The sequence below is a fragment of the Tiliqua scincoides genome, chromosome 15 (genome assembly GCF_035046505.1).
Source record: "Tiliqua scincoides isolate rTilSci1 chromosome 15, rTilSci1.hap2, whole genome shotgun sequence".
Taxonomy (NCBI): domain Eukaryota; kingdom Metazoa; phylum Chordata; class Lepidosauria; order Squamata; family Scincidae; genus Tiliqua; species Tiliqua scincoides.
In genome coordinates, this window is record NC_089835.1 from 402,412 (window position 1) to 417,500 (window position 15,089).

The window sequence follows — 15,089 nt, forward strand, 5'->3', positions numbered from 1 at the left end:
TGGCAAACCTTAGCTCAGATCCAGCTCTTCTGCCCTCAGCAGGTCCCGGGGCAATCGCTGGCTGTATTTCCAAGTATGGCTGGGAAAGACCCCTGTGTCTGTGTGCCTGGAGGGATGCTGCCAGTCCGTGCTGAGCTAGAGGAGCCACGGTGCAGACTCAGGAGGAAGCAGCTTCTATGCACGTGTCATTTTACCAACAGGACACAATCTGAGCCATGCCTCAGCCCCAGCACCTTTCCCCAATGCCTGGGGCTCAGGGGTGCATGTGATACCCTCACACTGAAGAGAGGGACTGCAGGGGTGGCAGTGGGGGTCGGGCACTAGCCGACGGTCAGGGTTCATCCTACGTCTGGACTGTCCCTAGAAACCGCACTGTCAGTGCTTGCCGCAGCTGGGCAGTGGCACCAAGTGCCTCTGACCGTGTACCAAATGCTTCCCCAGTTCCAGTGCATGAACCACATCAGGCTGGGCACAGTTTCTCGCATCTGAGCGCAACTCACCCGGGCCCCAGAGCTCTGCCTTAGAAGCAGAGCATGTTGACAACTCGGAAATAAATTAATGCAGAGCAGCCCTGGCTCAAGAACGCCTCTGACTCTCCTGCAAAGGAATGTGAGGCGGTCTGCGGGAGAAGCCCCCAAGGGAGGGAGGGGAGCAATGAGAGAAAAGGCCAGGCTGGGGGGGGGACGAGAAGCTGTCTTCCTGCTCTGAATGTTGATGCAGGCCTTTCCGCACAGGCACTGGAGGCTGAGCGGACAGAACAGCAATCTGAGTTTCCAAGATCAGATGGGGGGGGGGAGAGAGAAGCCACTCACTCAGTCAGGCAGGGGGGTTCTGCACCCAGCTGCCTGCACCAAGCCAGGGGTTGGACTAGGCGACCCAAAGGGTCTTCCGACTAACACTCTATGACGGCCAATCCTTCAGCAGGACACACATATGGAAAGCATCATAAAGGAACAGGCTATTGGCATATGGCCTCCCGACTTCATGAATTCGGGGCCCTGCATCCAAAGGGGCTTCCAGTGTGTCGTCCCGTCCCCCCCCGGGCAAGATCAATGTCAGTGACGTGACCGGCTCTGGAGATTTGGGGGCAGAGCTCTGTGCCTTGCTCAGCCCGAGCCTCTGCCCTGCCTTCAGCGCCAGAGTGGTGCTGGGGCTCCAGGCATGGGATGTTTAAGTGGTGCGTCTGCTGAGAGGAGAGTTGGCTTGCTGCCTGCCCACATCGCCAAGCGGGGCAGCCTCACAGGTGGCAGCAGACGCTCCAGGCCTGCAGAGGTCAGCTGGGCAGGCTCGTCACTGGGCGCAGGTCTTCAGGCCCACGTCTCCTAACAGGCACTGCCTAAGAGGCAGAAATGCAACTGGTGCCGCTTTTTCCAGCACAAGGGGTCTCACCTGCTTCAACGCAGCCCACCAGGCAGCTCTCGAGGCAGCCGGAGCCTCCGGCACACCCCACAGCAGCACTGCGCACACCTGATGTTCAAACCAGGCACACGGATGGTTCCCTCCCCCCCCCCCCCGGCACATTGGTTCTTTACACAGCCACCACCCAGTCCCACAGCTGCAGCCGAGGCTCCCAACATGCTGTCCTGGAAGCGGCCCAAGGGCCGAGCTGAGTTGTGCTTCCAGAGCCCAGCAAAGGAATGAGGAACTGCCGCTTCCTGGAAGCAGAGCTGAACATCCTCCTCCTGCCCTCCCACGCTCTCTCCCCCCTTCCCTGCATCTCCAGCCCACCTGCTGGACGGCCAGATGCAGACCCTTTCCCAGCAGCTGGGGCCTGCTTCCCACACACCCAGCGCCACAGGGGGGCTTTAGTTCCTGCAAGAGCTGCAGCTGTGCAGAGGACCGCCCTGGCGCTTCAGGGTGCCCCACTGGGTGGAACATTCTGTGGGAACCAGAGGCCCCCAGGAGTAATTTTCAGCGCTAGATCAGAGGGCCGGGCCTGGAATTCCTCCTGGATCTCTTTGCATAAAGATGTACCTCTAGGTCAGGACACTAGAGACCTGCTGGACTGACTGGGGCCCTCTAGTCCAGCCTGCTGCTTCCCACAGTGGCCTTCCAGCTGCCTCCAGGAAGCCCACCAGCAGGAGAGAGAAGCATCCCTCTCTCTGCCACTGCTGTTTGGAGGCACACAGTCCCTGGCACTGGAGGCAGCCACAACCATCAAGATTAGAAGCCAGGGACAGACCTGCCCTCCCCCATGGTTGTGTCCAATCCCTTTCAAAAGCCACATCTTCTGGCAATGAGTTCCACAGCCTAAGGATGAACAGCGGAGGGGATTGGACAAATTTCTGGAGGAAAAATCCATTGCGGGGTACAAGCCATGATGTGTATGCGCAACCTCCTGATTTTAGAAATGGGTTATGTCAGAAGGCCAGATGCAGGGGAGGGCGCCAGGACACAGATTGTGTCTGTTGTCTTGTGTGCTCCCTGGGGCATTTGGTGGGCTTCCTGTGAGATACAGGAAGCTGGACTAGATGGGCCTGTGGCCTGATCCAGCGGGGCTGTTCTTATGTTCTTATGGTGTGATGGCCCCTCCTAAATCTCGCACTGACCCCTGGTTCTGACTTCCCGCTTTATCTCAGGGACCTCCAAACTATGGCCTACAGACCGAATCCAGCGTGCCTAGAAAATAGGGCATGGCAGAAACTCATGCCAGGCAGCCACTTCCCCCTAGGAAAGGGGGCACAGAGCCTTCTGGGGCGATTGGCAGGGGAAGCAGGTGCCTGGGGTAAGTTTCTGCAAAGATTTGACTCAGAGCTGGGAGGCAGTGGGGGGGCTCAGTGGGGCTTTGCAACCTCTGAGCTGCACCCGAGACGATTTCCTCCACGGGCCCTCGTTTAGAGGCCCTGCTCTACATTGTGCATGACGTTATATGCCTCAATCCTATCCCTTTATTCCAAGCCTCGTAGCCCTTTGCACAGGAAGGTGCTCCAGCTCTCCAAGGTCGCCCCTTTCTGCGCCATTTCCAGCTCCACAACATTGTCCTTGTAATGCGGTGACCAGAACTGGACAATATTGCACACGGGGCCGCAGTATCCATTTCTAGAGGGACACCCCGAGATACTGTCTGGTTCTAACCGGACCCAGAACACGATAGCTGAGAAACTTGAGCCGTGAATCAGGACAGTGTGAACTGCATCCTGGCTTGACAGTCACCTCTGCATCATCCACTCTGTCCTGAGCGTACTTAGGAACACTCAGCCCTGAAATGTACACCACGGGGAGTGCAATTACAGCGTTGCTGTGAGAACGAGGGAGATTCTGCTCACGCACAGCCCAATCCTGAGCTGCCCAGCAAAAATGGCTGCTACTGCATCCTACACACTCCGGGCAGCTCCTCGGGAGAAAGGGACTTTTGTCCCCTTCCCCTGCGTAAAGCGACCCAAAGGTCGGTGTAGAATCAAGAGCCTCCATGTTGGGTGGCCAGCCCGGCACGGGGGCTCTGGCTCCGGTGAAGCCAAAAGTGTTCTCGCCGCACGAGTCATATATAAAAATCAAGTTTCAACTTTTTTCTCCACACCTTCTTCTGTCAACCCCAGTTAAAAGGAATTTGGTGTTCATTTGTATTTTTACTTATAGAATCTGTTTCATTTGAGCTCCTAGCTGATGCCAAAACTTTTTTGCTTTTCCTCAAGACCACCACCTAAAAGATGAAGCTTCTTTTTACATTTCCAACATCTATTTGGCACATTTTATACGTTTTTGCTATTCTGCATCAATTGTTGGCAACCTTCAGTCTCGGAAGACTATGGTATCGCGCTCTGAACGGTGGTTCTGGAACAGCGTCTAGTGTGGCTGAAAAGGCCGATTCGGGAGTGACAATCCCTTCCACACTGGGAGCAAGTGCAGTCTGTCCCTGGTCTGTCTCCCTGGCTGTGGGCCTTCCTTCTTTGCCTCTTTGCCTCAGACTGTTGCCAAGTGTCTCTTCAAACTGGGAAAGGCCATGCTGCACAGCCTGCTTCCAAGTGGGCCGCTCAGAGGCCAGGGTTTCCCACCTGTTGAGGTCCACTCCTAAGGCCTTCAGATATTCTACATTCTCTACATTTCGGCCTTCTACATATTCTGCATCATGTACCACCTATATAGCCTTCTATAGAAATATTCTTTAATATTCATTTTTAAGGTAAATTCCAAAGCTCCGTCCACGGAGAGACGTGCACGGTCTCTTTCTCATGGCTCCATTAAGATATTGGGCCCCACATTTTTCACCCACTGAATCACACATTCTTTAGCCTATTCATCTTCAGATTGTATTTCAACAATCATTTATACATTCTGGCAAAGATCTGAATTTCTTCCCCATCTAATTCTGTTTCTCGCTGGGGTTCTCTCTCTTCAAAACTATATACCTTTCTGTCTGCCTGGAATCCTTCCAACATTTGCATATATAAAAACCATTGACAATCAACACCTTCCTCCAGAAATTCTTCTCTTGTCTTCTATTTACATTCCCAAGTCAACTTTAATAAGTCTTTACATATTAACCAATTTTCTCTAACCAGTTTCCCCTGTTGAAATAAAACCTCGTGCAGTTTTAAGTCCAAAATGGAATTTTTGTATAAAGTCTATTTTTACACTGTATCTTCCATAAAGTGTGTCTAATATAGTGGTTCTTGAATCTACGCAATACACACTATCTTCACACAGTTTTCTGACACAAGGCCCCCCCAAGACAGCTTACAACACCAGGGAACCATGTAGGAACTCCTGGCTTCCATTTACAGGGCCGGTCCATCCGTTAGGTCTGCTGAGGCAGTTGCCGAAAAGCGACAGTGCCCTGCTCTCCCACTCTCATGGGTTCAAAAAGGAGGAGGGGAACAGGACGTGCAGAAGAACAGGCTACAGCCAGGCCAATCCCCTGTATTTGAGAACTCAGCTGGCCTTTTCCAGTTAATGAATAGCCACTCCACACCTGGAGTCCCACGCCAAAGCCAAAGACTGATATGCAGGCCTAATAACTTCCTTGTTGTTTCAAAACAAGAAAATTCCAGCGTGTTGACTTTAAGAAGAAACAAAGCCAAAACCTTGGGAGATTTGCAGGAGGGCTCAATGGGGGAGGAAAGCAAAGGGTGGAGCAGGGCTGCGTAGTCCTTAGCAGGCTCTTGTGCTTCAGGCAAAGAGAGGCGACTTTTCGCCTTTCCAGCCTGGAGGTGCTGCAATGGAGACACCTGCACAGGCTGAAGCCAAATCAGTTTGTCTTGCAGGTGCCCCAACTCTTGACTCTACTCTGAGCAATCCTTGCCCTTTTGGGTGCCACCTTCAGCAGCTCAGATTCTGTCTCCCTCCTCAGCGCCTGCATCTTTCTGATGGTTCCTTTGCAGGGTGACTCTTTAAGCAGTTTTCTCTCAGCAGGGTTGGCCTGGCCCTAAACGCCACGATGCCACTCATCTCACCTTCACACAATCCTGGAACTCAAGGCTAGCCTAAGCCTGCCGGCGTGCTAAATAATGCCCCCTTACCCATTGGCACCCCAACTACTATTTCTGCCCCTCTTCCTCCTCCATCCTGATCACTGGATTCAAAGCAGAAGGAATTGTAGAGAGGCTCTGACGCTCTAGCCCACTACTCTCATCTCCACTTCTTCTTCCTTTTCAAACCCAGGGAGCAGGGTGGGGGAGATGAGGAGCAGCAGAGGCAGGCAGTGAACACCCCCTGCCCAATCACAACAAAAGCCCAGAAACCACTTGCAGAATATACTCCACCAAGGGAGAGATTTTTCACTTCCTTGTAGCAGAAGAATGGGTGGAACAGGCACCGAGTTCACGGGCCTGGGCAGTGTCACCACAGCGCCGATCAACGAGTCTGTACTTTGGTTTTACAGCTTTGTGTCCGAGGCCATCAACACTGATGAACATCAACAAGCGGATGAAGGTGCCCAGCCCAGTCACCAGCCTGAATGGGACTTGTTCCTAGTTCAATGCAAACTGGCTTCAAACTCTCCCCACACCAGTAACCTCTCTGACTGGGGAAAAGAAAAATCCACCGGTTTTAATAATATTGCTAAATAAACAGAGACCCAAGAAACTAAAGCAAAATGCCACAATCCAGTCCAGTAATTTGGACCCACTCAAAGTGACCGAAACAGCAAGCTTTAGAGGCAAGAGAAGCCTTTGGAGAAGCCCTATTCCTGCACAGGTCCCTGCTCTCCCCTACCAGCTGCTTTTGCAGCATGGATCACCCCCAACGTTTTGCTTGCCGTCTTGCCTGCTGAAGGCCTCTCTTTGGTGCACCTGGAGATGCTGCCAGTGTCTGAACAAACATGCAAAGCCAGGACTCTTCTGCTGAGCGGAAGAAGACACAGCTGGAGCCTTGTGCTCGGGCCAAGATTTGTTGGGTGGTCTCCTCAGGGCATCATTGCATTGGACTTAATTCAGCAATACTCGATGCAGAGATGCAACAATGATTGTGATCACGCATATGCACCCCCATCCAACCAAAGCGGCAGGTCCTGGAGACCCAGCAGCGACCCTCCTGCTTGGGTGGGGGGTCTGGGTTCCCAGCAGCACTCTCCTTCACAGTTCATGTTATGTCTTGTAAGCAAGCACACCCAGGCTCACACACTGCTCCGGGGCACAGCAGAGATGCGTTATCGGCCACCATCCAAGCTAGCGCAGGGGAATATTCCTCGCTAGCTCCAACCGGGATGGCCGATCCCAAGGTCAAGATCTCTGGCTAAAGTTTACTCCAATGAGTACTGAATGGGAGGTGCTGAGTGTAGCTAGGCTTGTCTGTCGGCAACCTTCAGTCTCAAAAGACTCTGGTATCGCGCTCTGAAAGGTGGTTCTGGAACAGCATCTAGTATGGCTGAAAAGGCCGATTCGGGAGTGACAATCCCTTCCACACTGGGAGCAAGTGCAGTCTGTCCCTGGTCTGTCTCCCTGGCTATGGGCCTTCCTTCTTTGCCTCAGACTGTTGGCAAAGTGTCTCTTCAAACTGGCAAAGGCCATGCTGCACATCCTGCCTCCAAGCGGGCCGCTCAGAGGCCAGGGTTTCCCACCTGTTGAGGTCCACTCCTAAGGCCTTCAGATCCCTCTTGCAGATGTCCTTGTATTGCAGCTGTGGTCTACCTGTAGGGCGCTTTCCTTGCACAAGTTCTCCATAGAGGAGATCCTTTGGGATCCGGCTGCCAATACATGCTATAGTAGCATTTCACCACCCACCAGTAAACTTTACAACAACCCTGCGAAGTACAATACTAAGATTCTTCCGTCCAGGATAGGCCCAGATCTCTTGGCAACAACGTGGCAGAACGCCACCCCCCAATCCTCTAGCTTCCTGGATTTATAAGGAGGAAGTGTGGAGAGAAGAGTGATGGGCTAGAGTGGCAAAAACCCTCTAGCCCACTAGTCTACTCTCCTTGACACTTCCTCTTTCACACTGTTCTGTCTTTGGAACCCAGCAAGCAGGAGAGCGGCTGGCTGTAAGCACCCTCCGCTCTCTAAGACTGCTGCTGGGGCGGGATTGAGGCCAAGAACAAGTGGCTGGTAAGATTAGAAGTCAGAGCCCTGATTGGCTGTTCAGGCTCATAGTTAATTCCCTGCATAATTTCTGTCACCGAAGGGGGGGGGGGAAGGAAGAGAGAAAACAAAACTGTATGGGGTAGAACCCTCTGCAGCTTCAATAAATTGCCCAGGAGATGTGGAGACTCCCACACATCCAGGCTCAGCAGAAGAACAGAGTTCCAAATACCCCACTTGCAAGGCCCTGAATTCTGGAGTGGGGGGGGAGGGGGAGCAAGACACAAATCAGCAGAGGTTTATTGTTTTTTAATCAACATATAAAGCAGTGCGGTGGGGGCATTAACGCTGGCCAATCCATTCTTGCCCACCCAACTTGAGGAAACGGCAACAATCAGCCCTTTGACTGCCCAGGCCGAAAGGCAACATGTCAGGCAGCTGCAAACCCAAGAGGTTCACCTCCAGATGGAGGAGGAGAAAGGCTCTCAGTTCCCAAAACACACTTTGGTCAAACTCCAGCAAAACCTCCTTTGACCTCAGCTGGGCAGTCTCTGCCCAAGGGTTGGCCGCGCAGGGTTAGATTCTGACCACCTGGGCGGCGATGCAGGGGCTCTTTCGCTGGTCCTCAGACAACTGCTGTTGGACACGCAGGCGCCCATAGGTGCCCCCTACCTGGCCTTTCGTCAGCCGGCCGGGGTTCACACAGATGCACCCGAGGATGTCCTGGGGAGGGCAGAACAGAGGAAGGAATAAGAGTGGAACAAGGCTAGCCTGAGCACCTGCGAGCACACATGGTGTAGTGGTTCGGGAGGTGGACACAGACCTGGAAGATCAAGTTCAAATCCCTGCTCAGGCGTGAAGCTTCCTAGGTGAGCTTGGGCCTCTCACCTACTTTACAGTGTTGTTGTGAGGGCAAAAGCAGGGGAGGAATCACGTACGAGGCCCTGCGCTCCTTGGAGGAAGGGCGGTATACAAATGTGAAAAATGAATGAAGTGCAAAATTAAAGCAGAAGCACACGCACAAGTTACAATTGCCCTGTGGCGTGTGCAAGAGCAAGGCTGGCTAGATAAGAGCAAAAGGTCCTCTCTGAGCCAGCAAACTGTCCTCCACAGGGACTAGCCAGCTGCCCTGAGCACGGACCAGTAAGACATGGAGAAGGGAGGGCAACCTCTTGGCTGGAGCAGTTAGTTGGTCTCCTAGGCAGGCAGCTTCTGAACCTGGAGATTCAGCTTACTGAGCGGCTTTTGATGCAGTCAAACACTCCAGCTCCTCCACCACTCCTCCCACTCCCTGGATTGGGAAAGCAAGAGGAGAACAAGTGGAAGAGGAAAGGTGAAGGAAAGGAGAGCCGTGTAGGGGACTGGTTGGAGACACTCTAGCCTGCCACTCCTCTTCTCCACATTTCCTCTTTCTTTTCCAATCCAAGGAGCAGAGGAGTGGTGGAGGTCTGTCCCTTCCATCTGACTCCCTCCTTAATGACCTGTTAAGAGACCCTTTTTTGTCTAGCTGGTCTTCAAAAATTGATTCCAAATTGAATTCCCTAGATCTCTCTCTGGAATCCTTTGAGGGCCTTGATGCTAATAGTGCATATAAGTTAATCCAAACCAGGCTCTGGGAAGCTGAATTTACCTCTCTTTTTGCTGATCTTAACCCAGTATGTTCCCCTCTTTCTTTTGGTCTCTGCTCTCTACCAGGTCTGCCATCTAATTATTTTGATACCTTAATAAACCCCTCCCTTAGAAGGGCTTTTATGCTCGCGCGTTTTAATATTTTCCCCTCCTCGTATCATTTTGGCAGATTTTCCCATATTCCTCGGAACTGCAGATTATGCTCCTTCTGTCATCTCGAACACACTTGAGCATATCCTGATTCATTGTCCAGCGCATTGTTTACTTCGAAAGCTGTATTTGGATCCCTTTTTACAGCATCCCACTGGCCCATTCATTGACCCCCTCTTTGTTTTGCTTAGTGACAACCAGGCTAACATTACCACAGCAGTTGCCAGTTTTTTATCCCAAATTATTAAAATATCCCCGCTTCCTAAAAAATAAAAAGAAGGGAAAACTTCCCTCTTCTCTTGAATTATTTCCCATTTCCCTTCCCTATTATGTTTATCTTTTAGTGATTGTTGTAATCTCGTTTACTTTCTTAAAGGCCAATAAAGGTACTATTGATTGATTGATTGAGTGGTGGAGGCACAAGGGAAGCACCTCCCATCAATCTAAGACCCCACAACAGCTCTTCCAGGAATGCCCACTCCCCATAGGGGGAAACCCATCCCCTCCTAGGCAGTTACTCTTCCCCAACCTTGATGAAGTATCTCAGGTCTGACGGCGTGATCAGTACGTCCGGCGTGACAGGCAGAGGGGTGTGCTGGTAGAAGTTCTCGTAATCAATGTTCATCTCTTCGGCCGGAGGATACAGGGGATAGTAACTGCTCAGGATTTGGGAAGACAAGGAAACACCGATCATCACTCCCAGCCGAGAAAACGCCCCCTCCACGTCCTGTGGGTAGGCCCAGCACCTGTTCCTTCTCTCCACGGGGAGCATCAGGCTGCCAGGCAGCCCCCCCCGTGCCACTGCTAATTCTGGAGCGCAGGCACAAACACACACACCCCCCCCAACTCCTGCAGTCTCAGCACTGAAAAGGGGACTGGGTTCTAGGGATTCCAGGTGTTCATTGTGTACTGGCAAGGAAGCATTTTTTCCCCACTTCCCTGAATCTGCTCCCCACAGAAACCTAAGAAAACCATTGTGGGGGGGGGATGAATTCTACTCCCCACAGAAACCATTGGAGGGGGGGGGGTTTCCCCTAGTAGTAATTCTAGTATTAGGGGAGACAGAGAAAGCATTCTCTGACTGTTTTCTCCACTTGCTTTGCTGTGGCTTTTGGGAAGGGGTGGGGCAGCCACACCAGGCCCTGAAGCTCTACCCAGATCACTGGACGACAGACTCCAGGAGCCTGGCACCGAGGAGGAGCTGTAGCTCAGAGGAAGAGCCCCTACTGGATGGGCAGGAGCTCCCAGTTCACTCCTTGGCAGAGTCTCCAGGCACGGCTGCGAAAGGCGACCCCTGTCTGAAGGCACAGAGCGATGCTCCCAGCCAGAGCTCAACGCTGCCGAGCTACAGGGAACAGGGGCCTGAACTGAGTTCATGAAGGAAAACAATGAGGACTGGAGGCTTCTTATTTTAAGAACAGGAGGCAGGGATTCTCAGCATGAACACTCCCAGCCGTGGCCACTGGGAAGCCTTGCTTTGGAGATGGCCGCACATGCCCAGGGGAGAGACTGGACCTGCCATCCTGCTTGGAAAATATCTGGAAGCAGGGGAAGCAACGGTTGCTGCTCACCTCCGTTGAGTCAGGACGTGCTTGAGAATTCGGGAAAAACGGTCCAAGACACTGGAAGAGCTGAGCAGGAAAACGGAGAGGGAGGAAACAATTAGGCTGGCTTGCAACAGAGGATCGACAGGCACTGCTGGAGACGCTCTAGGAGACTAGGTTGGTCTAGATGACCTTGTAGGTCCTTTCCAACTCTATGATTCTATAATGTATTCACAATGCAGCCCTAGGAGTTTATAATAATAATAATAATAAACTTTATTTATACCCCGCCCTTCTCCCCAAAGGGACCCAGGGCTGCTTACAACATATTAAAAACAGATTAAAACATAATTTAACAAACAGATAAAAACATATTAAACACATTGACAGATACCATAAAAACAGTAGTCAGATAAAAAGTCAGGTAAAAAGAGCATAAAGCAGCAGATCATAAAGGAATCAGGCCTGTAAAAAATACTAAAAGATGTAGAAAAGATGTTTAAAAGGCCATGAACTCAGAAGGCTTGTTTAAACAGAAGTGTCTTCAGGCCCTGCCGAAAAGTCTCAAGAGAGGGAGCCATTCTCAAGTCAAGGGGAAGGGAGTTCCATAACGTTGGTGCCACTACTGAGAAGGCCCTATTTCTTGCCGCCGCCCCACGTACCTCCTTAGGTGGCAGCACTTGTAAAAAGGCCTTCTCTGATGACCTAAGATGTATAAGCAGCCCCTAGGAGTTTAATGAGCAGCAGGGTTTAAGCAGCCCCTTGGAGTTTAATGAGACTCCTAGGGGAGTGCGTCAAGAACAGCACTCTAATCAACAGACCAAGCAACACACATACACCCCCCCCCTCCCCTGCAGAACTGTTCCTCTCCTGGGAATGGAAGAAAGAACCATCACTAAGGTGGTGGTACCTTTAAAACAGAGCAATTGGGGCAACTCACCCCTGAATTGCCTACAGATTAGGGCCTCCAGAACAGAAGGGGTTTGTTGTCTGTGCACATGGGTGACATCAGAAGCTGGGCGAGTCGGACACTGACTGGGGGGTGAGCCAACCAGGCCAAGCCCTGAACTCTCACTCCAGAGGCACTGCTTCCTGTACCTTCCCAGGGTGGGCAGGGGTGCCTGGAAAGGTCCCAGCCACACAAGCCTCTGCTGCACAGAGCTGGGACAGCTGCTGGGAACCTGGTGCTAAGACGGTGCTCAAGGGAAGGATGCAAGAGCCAGACTTTTAGCTGTGGGCAAAGAGCCGGTTTCGGCCCCTGAACCTGCCTTGCACATATCTGAGCCAGTGGAGGCCCTGTGAACGGACTTATCCTGCTGGACAGGGAGGGGGGGCAGAGAAGGGCATGCCTGGGTTGTGTCAGAGCTGGCCTCTCGCTCCAGCCAAGAGGAGTTTTGGCAGGTGCTATTAAGGCGTCCTCGAAACCAGTGAAGGCACCATCATTTCGCAGGCCCCACCCCACTGCCAAGAGCCTCCACCAGCACTCCTAATTATACTTTTTCTGCTGTCTAAAGGCACGCCACTCACAAGCCCCGAAACACTGACAGCAGGGAAGCCCAGAGGGGGAAAACCGCCATCCTCCTCATAAGAAAACAAAACACGGGGCCAGGCCACAAGGGAGGGAGCTGGGTGCACGTAATTAGACACGGGGGACGGGACAGGACAACCTTGATAACAGTCAGGAAAGGCTGCCCAGGCTGTGCAGACAGCCAGCCCCACAGCACTACTCAATTACGTGGGTTGAGTCCCACAAACGTGGGGCTTGGAGGAGACAAACACAGCAGTTAAGGGAAGTCGGAACACTGCCTTCCACCTTGCTGAGCCCTGGATCTCCCATCAGTCCTGTAATCTACACGCTTTCTCATAGCGCCTTAATCTTGGGAGTCTCATTCCATTCCAGGCTTCAGAGACAGAGGAGAGGGGCCTCGCTGTGCTGGCCTTGAAATGGTTTTGGAGCTGGCTCCGGAGCCCAGTCTAAGCTGAGGAACAAAGACGGAAGGAGCACCCCTGAAGTGCAAGACACAGAGTTGCCAAAGGACTCTGATGATTGGGAAATAAGAAAGGAAGGAAGTAAACAAGAAAGATGTGGCAGATGGGGTGGGAGGGAGAGGGGAGAGGAGAGAGGATGTGACACACGGCCAGTTGAGTGATTTATTCAGTGACAAGCCATGGGCTGCTGACGCAGGCTGATCGCACAAGCCTCCCTCTGTTGAGCAGCGCATTTTTCCTGCTGTTCTAATAGAGTTAAATCCTTCCAGCAGAACACTGGTCAGTTATTTATGTGGCCAAACCACCAACTTTAAAAACCTGCCCCAAGGAGTCTACAATGGAAACAGTTCAGAACGTGTTTCCAAGGATGCCCTGAAACGTCACGCAAAGGCTGGCTTGTCTCCCATGCGTGACAAGAGCACTTTTGGATTCTGACTCATCACCAGTTCGGTCCCTCATTCCACGCCCCCCAACCCGGTTTCTCCCTTTGGGAGAGACCATCTCCTCTCATCACACAGCTGTCTGGGGATTTGCAGAAGAGGCAAAAAGCCAGGAAAGTTGGGCAAGAGCTGTGCCCTGAACCCAAGGACCCCAACTGGGAGGAGACGAAGGGATAGATCCCATTCACCCTCGAGCAATGGAAGACATTGGGGCTTATTGCTGCTTTGAACATACCTGCTAATTTCCTCAGCACCCATATGGAAGAGCAGATCCACGGAGGTCAGGCCAAAAATCACCCCATTGATGTTCAGGGTGCAGGGGTCCGAGACAAAAAGTACCCTCTGAAATGGGAGGGGGGTTTGAATTAAGGATACTTGAGAGCAGTACCAAGACAAACTTAACACTCTAGATCAGGGGTGTCCAAACATTTTGGCAGGAGGGTCACATCTTTCTGACACTGTCGGGGGCATTGTTTTAATCCCCCCCCCAATTGCCTCTGAACAACTTCTGTCTCCAAGTGTTTCTGGCTTGCTCTGTATGTTTTCACTGTGCAAGGGGTGTGTGGCAAACAGTTCATAGTTCTCATGTGGTTCTACATGCCAGTACTATAGTTCTCATGTGTATTATAAACGAGCTCAGTAAAATTCATTCATTTGTATAAGTTCGGTCTATGCATTCGTTTATATAAACATATGGAAATTTATTCAAATTTGAAATGTAAACCAATTCTTTTTTTCCTGACAGTGTCAGAGAGCTGGCCCTCCTGCCACATGTTTGCCCACCCCACTCTAGAATAAAATCACAAGCAATCTACACTGCGCACCCCACATTTAAAACTTGGTTTCTGGTGGGAAATTGTTGTGGGGAGGGAGAAGGAACGGCCCACTGATTTATCCCAAGGAAATCCCCGGCTTGACGCAAGATGACCAGCCCAGGTTGCACAAGCGTCCAGCAGCAGCAGCAGCGCCGCCACTCCAGGGAAGTTCCCCTTGTCAGCCTCCCGAGATGCAGAATCAATGACAGACTTCCTGGCAAGAGGCTTTGTGAGAAGCGCAATCTCTGGAGAAGCTGATTGCAAAACAGCACAAGGCAGAAAGCCGGGAAATGCCCAGAGGCTCTTTCTGCCTCCAGGAGAGGCTGACTTAGGAAAGGCCCTCCTATCCAGCTGCAACCCGCCTCACGTCACTCTCCCCTTTTCCCGCATGGAAGTCGTCAGACAGGTTCTTCTAAGGAAGAAAAAGCACCAGGGAATCATGGCCCATCTGCCAGCACCTTCCTGTTGGACCTGGGCACAAGCAGACTAAAGGCAACAAAGCCCCTCTCACCTCCAAGGTGGCGCGGCACTGCCCCCTACCTTCTTGCACACACTGCACCACACTCCACCTCCCCAGACAACTGCCTCTCTTCCTCACAGCACAGAGCAAGCTGCCTCACAAGCCCCTCTTTGTCTGGCCAACTTCTTCACACACACAAGGCCACCACTACTCCTCCCAATCCCCACTTTGACATAAAAGGACTGGAGCAAATGTGGAGAGCATCCAGTCTGGCCCACCACTCTACTCCTCCCTACTTCCTGATTCTGCTCAGTTCCCGCCTTCTCAAAGGAAATGGGAGGAGGAACAGCGACCATGATCCCTGGCGGGGAAAGGAGGGCACCAGCAACAGCACAGCGGGATGGCTTGCGGAGGTGGGTGCAGGGCATCCCACCCACCCACTCAGAACAACTGCCTCATCAGCTGTGTGTATTCCAGGCCACCACGGCCTCTCAAGCTGGCTTCTGAACCTCTCAAGCTGGTGTATTGGAAACGAGGAAGATCTGGCGAGGAGGTAGATGTGGTGTCAGCAGTGGCCCCTTTAAGGGTAAGGCCTGGGCAGAGGGTGT

The 15,089-nt window shown here is 52.2% G+C and overlaps 1 protein-coding gene across 1 annotated transcript in view; it reads right to left on the reverse strand.

Annotated features, from left to right (window-relative positions):
• Positions 1 to 7,763: 7,763 nt before the first annotated feature.
• POLA2 (DNA polymerase alpha 2, accessory subunit) overlaps positions 7,764 to 15,089 on the reverse strand; it is a 21,816-nt gene continuing 14,490 nt past the window's right edge. Inside the window, exons 15-18 of the mRNA XM_066610250.1 lie at positions 13,442 to 13,548; positions 10,805 to 10,864; positions 9,763 to 9,889; positions 7,764 to 8,177 (exon numbers count right to left, since the gene is read on the reverse strand). Coding sequence (XP_066466347.1) covers positions 8,031 to 8,177; positions 9,763 to 9,889; positions 10,805 to 10,864; positions 13,442 to 13,548 — 441 coding nt within the window. The 3' untranslated portion in view covers positions 7,764 to 8,030. The remainder of the gene's footprint in view (positions 8,178 to 9,762; positions 9,890 to 10,804; positions 10,865 to 13,441; positions 13,549 to 15,089) is intronic.